Source organism: Ursus maritimus, unplaced genomic scaffold, assembly GCF_017311325.1.
Source record: "Ursus maritimus isolate PB19 unplaced genomic scaffold, ASM1731132v1 scaffold_36, whole genome shotgun sequence".
NCBI lineage: Eukaryota > Metazoa > Chordata > Mammalia > Carnivora > Ursidae > Ursus > Ursus maritimus.
In genome coordinates this window covers 2,749,692-2,763,539 of record NW_024426230.1, presented here as the reverse complement: position 1 = coordinate 2,763,539, position 13,848 = coordinate 2,749,692, and the positions used below count along the sequence as shown (strand labels likewise).

Here is a 13,848-nt window from a genome sequence, read left to right as displayed (position 1 = left end):
TTTGAAATCTTTCCCTCTCCTCTTTCTCTTCTCTTGTTGCTTTTCAATATACCTTATTCTTTTTCCCTTGTTTTCCTGTACATTTAAATTTCTCTTCATTGTGTTTTCAGTGACTGAACACAGTGTTACTGCTCTGTCTCAAGCTATAGCTTTTAAAGTTGGCTGGATCCCTTCACACAAGAGCTGCCAGCATAAAGAAACAAGAGATGCCAGCATATATATATTTTTTAAAAGCACATGTCGGGTGGGACTGATGTAAAGGCAACATCAATAAAGTAAGACCGGTCTCTACTCTCCAGAGACTATAATTGAAAAGGCAGTTGACTTTCTTTGCTGTGGTTGACAGCCTCTTCTCAGACTGCTTGAATAAATTTGGGTATTAATATGCTTCCTGTCTATTTAGAGAGAATCACTGTTCTATCTGCCTTGGGAGACTGTTTTATTTCCAGATTTAACTCAACACAACATGATGGGCCCCAGCTTTTGAGTAAAGCATCCTTGATTTAGTTTGTGCTCAGCTGCCTCTGTGAGCAACACCCTGAGCCACGCACCGCAGGTGTACAAAGATAGCTAAGAAGTGCCTTCTGTGAGCCTCAAGACACTCAGCCCCACAACGGGAGAGAAGACAGGGAGACACACAATGGAATGGGGTGGGACTGGGTCATTTTTCCAAAGTTTCTAGAGAGCAGATGTGGTCTGAGGGAGATGGAGGGACCAATACCCACTGAGCACCTACAGTGGGCGTACGTCTTCGTCTTCATTTCTGCAACAGCCACACCAGCTGGATGGCGTGACCCTCATTTGACAGATGAGGAAACCGAAGATCAGAGAAGTTAAATCACTCCCTCAAAGCCATTCTGCCATTGGCATCAGCGTAACAGTGCCTGGTGCGTAATGTGCACTCCAGTGAATGGCGTCGGCAGTTGAGTGAAACAGGGAAGCAATTTTCATCGTGCATCAAGAGCCTCAACAATGTGTATGTTCTTTGAATCAGCAGTTTCATTTCTAGGAATTGTCAGAGATGTGGGCAAAGATTGTGTGTGTGTGTGTGTGTGTGTGTGTGTGTGTGTGTATAAATGCATTAAGATAACTACAACCTCATTTCAAAAAGCAAAACTTTTGGAAGCAGACCCAATATCTAAAAGGGAAAGAGATAAATTACAGTAGTTTGTGCAACCACTATAAACAGTATTTTTAAAGAATTTTTTATGACATGGGGTAGTGTCTGCATTACGATGTGGAACTACAGATACATGGTATGGCCTCAGCCATGTTTTAGAAAAGCATATACGGAAAAATTACTAGAATAAAATGTACGATAAATGTAAATTGTGGTTATCTCTAAACAATCGAATATTATAGGATTTTATTGCTTTTTTTATAGTAATGTGTATTTTAAGTTTTCTACAGTAAGTTTTTTTAACTTCTAATAAGGTATTTTGTCTTGTATTGTGATTTTAAAGGATGCGTGAAGAACTACTGCACTGAAGTCTTCCTTCCACACAGTTAATGCAGACTGTCATTAATCTCGTACAAGAAAATTCCCAGGGAGAGCACATTTAACACAATGAGGAAGAGAACTGGCTCTGGAGGTGGGCTCCCTGGGTTCGGAACTTAGCTGTGCTACTGACTTACTGTGTGACCCTTGGCACATCGCTGAGCCTCTCTCTTGATGTTGGTGCTCCCATTGGTAGAAGTAGGTCGTGTAATGCCGATCAGGTATGGCGGCTGTGAGAAGCAGGTGTAGTAAGTGCCTAGAGTAGAGTAAGTGTTCAGGAAGCTGTTACTTTTACGTTGGATTTATTTATTAAACTATTCAATGTCAGTTACTTTTATGCCTTACGGTTGTTTGTTTGAAGGCTAGCGACAACAGATTCTTTATCAACCTCTCCCCTTGCCTTTTACTATAGCAAATGCATTCTCCTTTTTACATTTGGGGGGGTTTAAAGATTTGTTTATCTGAGAGAGAGAAAGAGCACGAGCAGGAGGGGCAGAGGGAGAGGGAGAGAGAATCTCAAGCAGACTCTGAGCAAAGCGCAGAGCCTGACATGGGGCCCAGTCTCACGACCCTGAGATCATGACCTGAGCCAAAACCAAGAGTCCGTCACTTAACCAACTGAGCCACCCAGGCGCCCCGTAAGCGTACCATTTGAAATAGACACCGACAATGTGTGTGTTAGCAGCAGCCAGGCTCTAGGGTGGGCTAGACATGGCAAGGTTCCCTAAGAGGGGAGTTTGAAGTGTATTGAAGGAGCCACTTTAGGAAAGCTAAGATGAGAAGCAGGGTTCCAGGCCGAAGTAGCAGTGTGAAGGCATAGACGTAAAAGAAACCTGACACATTTGGACAAATTTAGGTAATTTGGCAAGGTGTAAGACATGAGCTGAGAGAAGGGCAAGGCAAAAGTCTCAATTTTATCTTGAGTGGGGAGATGGTAACAGATTCGCCTTTTTAAATGTTTAGTATGGAAGTGGAGACGATGAAACAAAAAAAAAGGTATGGGGACAGCTAGACAAAAGGCTATTGCTAGAACTCTGAAAGCAGGAGGAACTAGGTCAACACAGAAACAGTGAAGATGGTGAAGAGAACAGAAAAGCAGAGAGCTGTGTAGAAGGCAAGCTTTAGCTGTACGGGGTAAAAGTAAGGGAGGATATGGACCGGACCCCCAGATTTCTGAATTGAGGAGCTGGGCAGATAGTGGGGTTGTTCACTGAGCTGGGGACCCCAAAGGAAAAGCGGGTGTGAAGGGAAAGACAGTGGGGTCAGGTTTAGACATTATGAATTCCAGATGACCTTGGGTCACTCGCCTGGAATTCTCAAGTAAGAAAACACACGGGTATGGAGCTTAGCGCACAACCTAGCGAAAGATGGAATTTGGTCACGGAAGCCAGGAGTTGAGTAAAAATTATCTAGGGAGAGTCTGCAGAATGAGAGAGAGAGAAGAGGGCCAAGGACAGAAGGCTGGAACTGCAGCTTTAGCAAGATCTCAGAGATAAGAAAGTAAACTAGCAGGAGACCCAAGTGAAGAGGGGAAGATTCAAGATTTAGGTAATGGCCAGTATAATGAAATGGTGCCCTTGGGGAATTTATCACCTGGCTGGAAAGTCATTGCATCTACAGGTGAAGAAATGAAGTAGAAAAATTGCCCATGACTGTCCTTGAGTAAGTGCCTGCGAAGGATATAGACAGTTCTTATGGAGTTGAGGGGAGGAGGGTGTAGAGTTGACCTAAAGCTTGATAAAGGTGATGAGACTTCACTGAGCCTGAAATACGGTTCGAATTGAAACCAGGAGAGAGAGGTCATTCCAGCTAAGGCCCTGAGATTTGTTCAAATCCATCCTCGTGTCTGAAAATAACTGGAGGTGGATTTTCTATTGATTGTGGTCATCAGTGTCATCTTGAATACTGAAGACAGCATTTGGTTCTCTTTTAGTAATAATGCCTGTTGGTCAAACAGTGTCATATAAAGCTGGATGAAGTGTTACCTGATATCTTGTACAAGGTTCAGGAAGTCATGACAAGAAAACAGTATAGCTTATTCCAGAAACACAGATGTGTCTAACTTGGAGGACATCATGAGGGTCAATTTCGACGGGAAAAAACAAGTCCTAGTTATATACCCTCCTAATCTTATGGTAGCTCATTCTAAAATCCCTTTGGTTTAATACATCTGTTCCTGGCTGTGAGGTCACAGATCCCTACCCCGTATTTTCTCTAGCCTCTGGTGATCACTAACCTGTGGGTGTGTGAAAGGAAGCAAGAAAGGGAGGAAATTTGAGTGTGCTCTGCACCTTCCAGTCCCTTCCACCTTCCCATTCCATTCCACTGGCCTCTTTCTTCCCGAGACCACTTGACTTACAGTACAGCATGGGTAATAACTCTTCATCGACCAAGAGAAATACCTTGAGGACAGAAACAGTCAGCCATTACCTTGGGAAATAATCTGTCAAAATCTGTCTCTGCTAGTCTGCTCACAATTCTATCTTCTTGTTTCCCACAACCTACACCGTATCTTCAAAGAGGAAGGTACAGAATAAGGAAAAGTCATTGGAAAATCAGGTTCCAGTGCTGGCCATGCCACTTCCTTGGGGATATGATCTTGTGCAAGCTGCTTAACCTCAACGAGTCCCAGTCTTCTCGGGAGAATTTGTGTGAAAAATGAGATGATATTTGTCAAGGTGCTTAAGATTACAAATGCTATTCATATGTTAGGGAATGGTCTAACCTAGGCTAGTCATGAATATGATGTGGAGGCAGAGGGGGACCAAGATTTCTCCTCCTCCTCCATTCTAAAGACCTAGCCCTTCCATTCCAGTCCTTGTATTCAACTAGTTTACTCCAGAGCCTCATCTCCTCTAGTCCCTATTAATCTGTGTTGATTTATCTTGGCTCATGGACGCTTAATACAACTGAGTAATACCCATTCTCCTGCCCTTAGCACATAGTGGAAGCCCTTAAAATCTACTCCTAAACAAGAAAAATGGGAAACAATTTACAAAATCCTTCATAGGCGCCAGGCACTTTCTTTGCCCAAGATTCTGTTCCACAGACCACAGACTTTTCCCACAGAGGAGAAATTAGGAAGCCTTATGGCTGAGACCGGGGGGAATTACATTTCTATTAAAAGCTGTCTGTGGCTAGATGTATCCATCACAAGTACAAAGTTAAATGATGTAATAAACTTATTCAAAGACATAAAGCCATTACATAAAATGCCATTAAATATCTTCCACTCAATGTTAACAAAGTACAGCTATAATTTTCTGGGGTTGTAATTTTACAAGTCGCTGGTTCTTAGTGGGTTATGCATCCGCCTTTTCTTCACTGTTGAATGCTATTTTCCAGTCCTGGCAAATGGGGTGTCAGGGATACATAATCCTTTGAAATGTGATGGTTTTCAACTTTCTCATGAATCTGGAAGTGCTCAGTTTCTTCTAAGGCTGGTTTCTGTCACCATTTTCTACCTCCTGGCTAAGTGCAGTATGGAGGCCCCATATTTCATAAACTGGAGATCAGAGGCAAGGAGACCCAAGCCGTGGCTCAGGATTCAAGGTTGGGAGCAGGCACGTCTCCTCTGAACTTTGGGACCCATTCATAGCTCCCTACAAGAAGCCATGCATCTAGAGGTGACGGGGTAAAATGGAGGGGAGGAGTTGAAAGGAATACAGAGCATTCTTTCTGGAAAAGTTTGGTGCCCCCTTTTCTGGTGGGTTTTCACCTAAACCCCAGGTCAAGAGGAAATGCGCATAAGAGCCAGATCTGTCTTACTGAACTTGCCTGATACTATAAACTTGTCATGATTTCCATTTACTTTTGCAAGCCGAGTCCTAAATCCAGATGGGCCCTGTCCCTTGGACCCTCAGCAAACAGAATGGCAGGAGAATGGCTCTGAGGGCTGGGTCAGGGAAAGGGGTGCGAGAGAAGCCCTCGGCGTTTGCCCGAGTCCTGCAGGCTGTGGGTCCTCTTCCTACACAGGTGCGGTCAGACGAGATCAGCGAAATGCTGACTGGCTCCTCGGTACCCGAGGCGTCTCCGTAGGGCCCCGCCTGGCTCTTGCAGGTGTGCAGCCCTTGCAGGGCTCTCCGGCCGGAGGTCAGCCGGGGTGGCCTCTGACGCTCTTGCTGTGCTTCTTCAGGAAACAGCATCCTCCATTCGGCGGCCGATAGCGTGACCAGCGCCGTGCAGAAAGCAAGCCAGGCCTTGAACGAGCGCGGGGAGCGGTTAGGCCGAGCGGAGGAGAAGACGGAAGACATGAAAAACAGCGCCCAGCAGTTCGCGGAGACTGCACACAAGGTGGGTCCTGCCGAGGGCAGAGGTCTCCCCTCGGTGCTCAGCGAGCTGTGGCTCCAGGAAACTTACTTTGGTGTGTTTCCCGTGGAGGGAGATGCAAAATCAAGCCCTTTTCCCCCCTTTATACAAGCTGCTGCTTAGTAGGTACCAGAATCGTAAAAGATTTCTTCTCGTACCTGTTTCCTCATTTCTCTCCTTGCTAATGTCTTTCTGTCTCTGATCTTGGACCTGATCTTTGGGAAATGTGGACCATCCTTAATTCCTGCCCAGGATTTTAGGGCTCAAGTTTCAGGGAAGAGGACGGAGGGGGAGGGGGAGGAGGTCAGATCCAAGAATATCCCTCCCCCTGTGGCCAGCGCTTGAAAAAGGACTTGGGGCTGCCCGTGCTTACTTTTCCTTACCGTCCTTTTCCGGTCACGGTCATGAGCCCAGCGTCCTGTGTTCTTATCTCTTCACTGTGTGAAAGGCAAGCTCCAGTCCCCCCCACACAGGGCACCTCAGGGCTGGTTGCCCCTCTGCAAGGGGCCATGGATCTCTAAGGCTGCCCTGACTCGTGCAGAGCTGCCCACAGGGTTCCCACCTGCTCTGGATCCAGGTCATGGCATTTCCCACGTGACCACAGGCACACACGTGCACGTTCACACGCTCCCGAAGAATGTGCCTTTCAGAAGGGGAAAGGGGAGTTTTTATTGGCAGCCAGCTCTCTGAGGCAGTCACAAAGCAAAGGAAAGAGTGGCCCTGTTGGTCAGGTGATAAAGGGGATTTATGACTGATCTTGTGCTTCAGGTCAAAGGGCAGTTGTCTGGCTAGGGATTGGAATTTAGGTTTCCAGAAACAATCTCTGCTGATAACTGTTGGCATCTCCCGACTCATGATCCGGCCTTTCAGATAGGCTTAGGGTGACCTTTGGGGAAAAACTTAACTTGCTTCAACAAAAAACCCCAGCTCTGCTGAAGAAATGAGAATGGACAACCTGAAAAGTAACAAGAAAGTTCTCCCCAGCTGAGGCTAGCTGGCCTCTCCCAGGGGCTCACGCCCAGGACCGATTGTGGATCCGAACCCCAGGGGATGCTTCCTGCCTTCCTGTCCTGCAGCCCCTTTGCACAGACCCGTCTCCTGTGTCATCAGCTCTCTGTTGTGAGGGGGTCTTACCGCACTCCTACCTCAGGGGCCCATGTGGGCTCCCCTGGAGGAGACTTGGCCAGATCTGGCTGAAAATGCCAGAGGCCCTGCTGGAGGCCAGACCCTCGCTTGCTGCTTGCCATGGAAAGAAGGAGCTCAGATTTAAGATTTCCATAAGGTTCAGATTTAAGGTCCCTCCTCCAGCCTTTGTGAGACAGAAATGATGATGAGATGGAAATGTTAGAATTCGTGCCCTGGCTTCATTTTTAACCACAGCAACTATTGTGATTAGGGGAGGGGCGGTATTGGAAGTCTGGAGAAACATTCAAAGTGTTGATTTGGGGAAGAGAAAGCTAAAGGGAGTCATTTTTTAATTGTCTTTGAGTCTGGGAGGGGTGCTAGACCTTGCCGCACAGAACAGAGCATTCAGCCGTGCACTGATAAGATTGCTCAAACCAGACGTAGGTGACTGATGAAGTCATGAGCCAGGTTCCCAGGGAAGTCTGTGAAATCGCTCTTCCTCAGGCAGAGCAGACAATACCTGGAGGTCGTCCATGTGGCGTCCCCCTCAGAGGCGGTTGCGCAAACACTGGGTTGGATAACCTGACCCGACGGCCATGATTCTTGGCCCTGGTCGCCCTGTTTCCCGGATGTTGTGGCCAAGTTTGCTGGGTGCTTGGGAAGGCAGTATGGTGTGGTTAACATGATGTGTTTGACTTACCATCCCAGTGACCTTGGGCAAGGGCCTAATTTCTCTAAGCCCCAAATTCCCTCATCAGTAAAATAAGGCTAATTAATAACAGTGCCTGTATCCTAGGGCATTGAGAGAACTGAATGAATTCAAACCTATAAATCTATTATCACAATACCTGACATTATCTGAATTAATACTGGTAATAATAATTTCAAATCTGAATTAATACAAATCTGAATGAATACTGATGATAATAATTTCCGTGAAAATAGTTCTGTTGAACCTGCCCTATTCCGTCCCATAAGCAGCACTGTAGAGGGATGGAGAAATATGACTGAGGACCCCAACAAAGGGATAGGGAGGGATTGGAGATGAAGATTTTGTGCCCCCCGAAGTGGGGTGGGCAGGGCTCCTGATAAATGCTGATACTTTCTAAACACAGAACAACCCTTGACACAGGGCCGGTCAGAGCAGAAACTGATTAGGCCACCAAAGGCAAAGGGGCCTCTGGCCTTGACCACTGGGAGGATCGGTGCCTGTTTTCAGGAGAGATGGAGGAGGGAGGGGGCAGTCTGCGCTTGTTTGGGTTTCCCTGCCTATGGGTGTTCTAGAGGGAGGTGAAGGGGTTGCTGGTGTCTATTAGCGCGTGTGGGAGAGTATGAGCTGGATATTGCTGGCCAGACGTGCTTTCCTAAAATTGGGATGTGTGCTTATGAATCACCAGCATTGGCAGCCTTCCTAACGAGGAGATTGACCTCTTTGGATAAGGTGTGGCTGTTTTCCCAGGGCCTAGGACTCCTGATTTAAACCCACTGGCATGGCCTGACCGTGAAGATGTCATTTCACGGGCCAAGCCCCCACCAGAGGACAGCGTTCAGAGGTGGAACCCAAACCTTCCGCCTCCCAGACAAGCAGCTGTGTTGATTCATAAAGAATGGGCTGTGTTTACAAGTTGAGACACAGGGTACATGCCAGCACCCTAAACAGACCACAGCAAGACCAGGTGATGACTCCCCCGTGCTCCCTGGTTGCATAAGGGCACGTCACCCCAGCCGGAGACTATGGCACACTTTTCTACGCTGAAATCAGAAGGGTCTTTCTAACTTTTCCCAGAACTCCTGCAATGACGCAGGTACATTAGTGAGTGGATCCCTTTCCCGCAGCCCTGCCGTCAAGGTATATGGGTGCTTATCTCCGGGAGAGCAGATAGAAAATGCTTCTCCCCCCCCCCGGCTCTGTTCGGCCCGCCTTGAGGAAGTGCAGTTCCTTCCTGAGCTGTGGGCTTGACACAGTCTCAGCCCTTAGGAAAGTACGACGCACCACAGAGCAGGCCTGCTCCCGTTCCCCTGCCCCAAAAAGCACAATGTCGCCGTGTACGCTGTGCTCTGACACCCGCCCCAGGCAGCGAGTCAGCAGGCGAGAGCAGCAACGACGCCTCGGCATCCTCAGATGACACTTCTCACAGAAAGGAGCTCCGATCTGCCCTGTTTTGTAAAAGCTCACGTTTATGGGGGAGGGGGTGGTAAGTGGCATTTCTCTCACTGGCAGGGAGTGGCTGCCTCTGTCCCCACTACAGTCACCTGCTTCCTTTGGGTCCCTGAACCAGAAGGGACCTCAAGAGTCCAGGTCTCTTAAAACTCCCCCCCAATAGGAGTAACGATTTATTATTATTTAGAGGGAGTCATTTACACAGCTTTGAAAGAGAAAGCTTTCCATGACATAGTAAGAAAACAAACTACACCAGAAGGAAATTTTAATCTCTTCTGTGGGAGCTCTGACACTGAAGCTGATCCGTAAGCATCTGAGTCACATGGCATGTGTAAACATGAGGAGACTGAGGGATGCAGCAGTTGTGACTTTGGGGCTCAAGGTCATGCAGCAAATTTGCAACAGAGAAGCAACAGCACCCTGCCTTCCATATTCCAAAACTTCTAACTCCCAGAGACTTTTAAAGAAACAAACAACAACAACAGAAAACCTAGGTAGCGTGGAAATGATGCCACTTTCTGCGAAACTACTTCAAATAGTAAAAGATCCAATCCCGTCGTGGTGCTGCGATGCTGAGTTGGCCGTGGCCCCACTTGGTGGGGGCTCCACTAAGTGCCATCCCAGACCCGCGGCAGTCGTAACTGGGGCGCGGTGTGAGCAGTGCTGCAGTTATCGCTGAAGATGAATGACTGTGGATGAGTTGGCACGAGCCAGTTAGCTGAAGGTTAACAGCTCCGTGAATAACAGGACAGCAGCACTGATCAAATATTTATGTTTGGTATTCATTATGCACAACACTTAACAGCTCTGTGTTGATTTGAATGGTCCACGTCGCTAAATAATGTATTAAAACTAGAGCCGGAGCAAGAAGTGGAGTCCGTACAGCGGAGGGGCTGCGGGTGGCGGGGCCCTGAACAGATCAGAAGGAGAGCCCTGGGCTCCACCCACCATGTCTCCTGGACCATGAACTCTCCGAGGTCAGGAGTTATTAGCCACCTCCACCTTTCAGCGCTGAAGCAGCCCGGGTACGCTCGCACACACCCTCCCATGGTTGACGGTCGCAGCGTCTGCACCGCAGAGGGTCTGTGGCCGTCCCGCTGAGTCTGGTTTCACCAGGCAGAGAGGAATGGGGTGCTCTTTCAGCTGAGGTGAATTAGCAGCCCGAGGGCTAGGTGCGCAGGTCCCCTCTCCATCACATGCTGACCTGGCCCAGTGCACCGGCTGCAAAGGAAATGTTTGTTACTCTTCATGGGTGGCCTGAGGTGGCAGCCGCAGGGTTATGTCTTTGTTCTTGAAGACATCAAAGAAAGGGAAGGCGATGGAAAGGGAAGGTGAGACTCCGACTGCCCTGGGTTACACTGGAGAGATAGATCACTGACACCGTCCAGAATGACGGACAGCACCACTGTGTGGAATCGGGGTTCCCGGCTCATTCTCCAAGGACCAAGAACCTGGTCATGAAACAGATGATGGGGCTTTCTACAGAGCTGCTGCCTGCAGAGAATCACCTGCTGTTTGCTCCAAGCCGTTCTGAATGGCAGAACCCAGTCCCCTACTCCTAGTCCCAACCCCAGGGATTAATCCCTAATGCCAGCCTCCGGACACGTGAGGAATTCAGGCTCAGCTCTGCTTTTGGGGTCAGCGTATGGGCTTCTTGGAAAGGATCTAAGAAAAGCAAAGTCAGATTTAACTTTATGTTCCATACCTGCCTGTGTTGCCTTCACTATATCATCGTGGGCTCTAGCTGGGTTTGGGAAGCTACTGAATGATACAGTGGTATTAGCGTTCCCATTTATAAAGGTCTAACATTTCAGCAAGCCACATTTCTCAAATACCAGCGGGAGGAGTGGTAAATAAAGGTCTGGATCCGGTCTCTTGTTCAGCCCTCGTCGGTAACAGCACGTCATCATCAAGTCCTTTTGAACTTGGTTGAAGGTCCAGGCTGGATATTGAGTGGATTAATGCCAACTGATTTTCTACAGTTGATCTGTAATACTCTATATTAGTAAATACTTGTATTGGAGGAGTGTTGGTTTTCCTGGGTAACTAGTAACCCTGGAGCCCAGAGACCTCAGTTCTACTCCTGCTTGGTCCTAGGTCCATCCCTCACTCCGCCTGCACGCTGGCTGTTCCACTGGCTCCTTCAGTGGAGTGCGGGAAAGCCACATAGCATGCTCCCCCGGCAGGACACGTAACACCAAGGGAACCACTGTTAAGGAAGAGTAACAAAGGCAGGGCTCGGTGGGCTCTTTGAGAAAATGTTAGTAATTTATAATAATAATACAGCGAACAGCCACAGCAGGTAAGACCTCAGTGCTCCCTCTTGTCATGGATCTGGGGACGGGAGCAGCATGGCGCGTTCTCCCCGATGTTCATAGTGCCTAACTTCGCCATCCCTCTTTCTCCTTAGCTTGCCATGAAGCACAAATGTTGAGAAACTGCCTATCACAGCGATGACCCTCTCAAGAGAAATGGAAGCTTGCCCAGCAGTTTTTACAAGAATTCCAGACCTCTGCTTGCTTCTTTTTTTTTCCCCCCAGTATATGGACATTTAGGGGTTTTTTGCTTTTCCTTTTCAGATGTTAATATGAAAGAAAAGACGTTGTGTTTATATATTTCACTAAGGATCATGACTAAGAAATGCTGCAGTGGCATCAGCTTTTTTATTTTTTCCACGGTATGTATGTCTCCATAATGTGTCTTCTCCTTCTTTTTAGCTTTTTTTTTTTTCAATAGTTTGAATATGATATTTGGACCAAATGCTATGCTGAGCTGGGTCTAAACTGGCAACATGTTGTTGTCTTTTTTTCTTGATATTAAACCAGAGGGGCGCCTGGCTGCCTCAGTCAGCAGAGCACTCAACTCTTGATCTTGGGGTCGTGAGTTCAAGCCCCCCTTTGGCTGTAGATATTACTTTAAAAAAAAAAAAATGTGGTATTAAGCCGGAAGACTTTTCATATGGTGACATCAGATGTTCTTGTTCCTGGTTGGAAATTAGAGTCAAGCAGTGACTGTCACTTTGTCATTGCTTCTCTCAGTCTCCAAGCCACTCTTAATTTGAAGGTTAAGATTCTATATCTTGAAACGTAAGTCTGTATTATGGCAAACAATTGGATTTATCAGGGGAAATATCAGTTTTAGATTTTGCTTTTTATGTAGTAAACTTTTGCATGAGCCATCACCAGCATTCAAAAAAGAAAAAGAAAAACAAAAACAAAAAAGTCAGAATGACAGATAGAAACCTACTTTCTGAGCTACTGTTTAAATACTTCCAGGACTTGTTTCCGTGCTGATTATTTGCAGTTACCATAGAAAGGGTAAAAACTTGAGATCAAAGACGTAAGGAAAAGCCTATTTAAAAACCTCTGTGCATTCATGGATGTCTCTTTCTTTTGTCATTGCCCCAAATTACGGCAGCCGATATTGAAAAGAGCTTGGATTTTTATCAAGAACTGATTTGTCCTGATAAAAGTCTGTGTAAATGATAATGTGAAAAGATACTACTTTAAAATCTCTTTTCTTTTTACAAAGTCATGCCTATTTTAGAAACACCCTCACCATATCCTTGGGAAATGGCCTTCAGTGTTTCAGTATCTGATTTTTTTTTTGGAGGTTCTGATGTTGTTATTTGCTATTTATTTAATGTAATTTAAAGTATGGGTGTCTTGACAAATTGTATTTCATGGCCATTGCAACTTGCCCGGTCTGACCTGAAACCTGGCCGTGAACCCTTTACACTGCAGTCAGATTGAATAAAGTTGGTTCCCACACCTCCTGATTTTGCATTACTCCAGAGAGTGCCGGGTTCGGAGTTTGGGAGTTTTCTTTCTCTGAGGGTTAAACGCTAAACATAAAAGCTGTGCTTTGTCTTTGTGAAACAAGGAGGCAAGAGGTACATCCCAGACACAGTCCCAGCCTCCCGCTGCAGAGCATTGATTTCTAAGCTGCCTGACTCTTGAGGACCCCTTTCTAATCCTCCTACCCATTGAGCCGACTGAGTCCACGCATTGTAGCCTCTTACACAGCAGCACAAGATGACTTTGGGATTATTTATGCTGATTTAAATAGCTTAATTTCTCCTGATAAAACATTCCCTGGGAGACAAAGTTGGGCTATAGGGGGGAAAAATTAAATTATCTTAGACAGTACATGTCAAAAAGAAGATGGGGTTTGCTGGAGACAAATTTCTGAATCCTCTTAGGAAGATAGTCCAGTTCAAGAAAACTCTAAAATTAATATGGTAAACTATATAAGTTTAGTCTAATATTTTGTACTTTCAGTGTCTAAAAAGGTCAAAGAAGCAAGGAACTTGCTATCTCTCTGATGAGTACCAACAGAAGCATTTATAATTTCTCAGACCCAAAATATCACTCAAAATGGGTTTTGTTTGCAGACCTCAGTTCAGAAAATACACACAGATAGATATATTCATCTTCCAAAATTGGATTCTAGCTCCAGAGATAGATAGTTGGTATAAATAATTGAAAGGGTAAATCTAAAACCTCCCAACAATTAGCCAAACTCAAAAATAAAATTTTTTGCCAACTATCTAAGTAGGGGGTTTGCAGAGCTGCTTCTAAAGGAGCAGAGGAGGAGGTCATAAGCATACTGTGAACCTGAGCTGCTTCCTCCCGCAGAATTGCGATAGTGACGCTTCGTAAACGTAAGTATTCCGTGTCTTGCCCTCTTGCTTCACTCTCTGTTTAACCTGTTAGACTTCAGTCTTACTGAAAATAGCTCAGATTAGAAGAAACAC

At 46.3% G+C, this 13,848-nt stretch overlaps 1 protein-coding gene across 3 annotated transcripts in view; it reads left to right on the top strand.

Moving 5' to 3' along the window:
* Window positions 1-12,862, top strand: part of STXBP6 (syntaxin binding protein 6) — a 238,803-nt gene extending 225,941 nt beyond the window's left edge. For all 3 annotated transcript variants that reach the window (XM_040620797.1, XM_008708822.2, XM_008708823.2), the window contains exons 5-6: window positions 5,634-5,791; window positions 11,503-12,862. In XM_040620797.1, coding sequence (XP_040476731.1) covers window positions 5,634-5,791; window positions 11,503-11,526 — 182 coding nt within the window. In that variant the 3' untranslated portion in view covers window positions 11,527-12,862. The remainder of the gene's footprint in view (window positions 1-5,633; window positions 5,792-11,502) is intronic.
* Window positions 12,863-13,848: the final 986 nt, after the last annotated feature.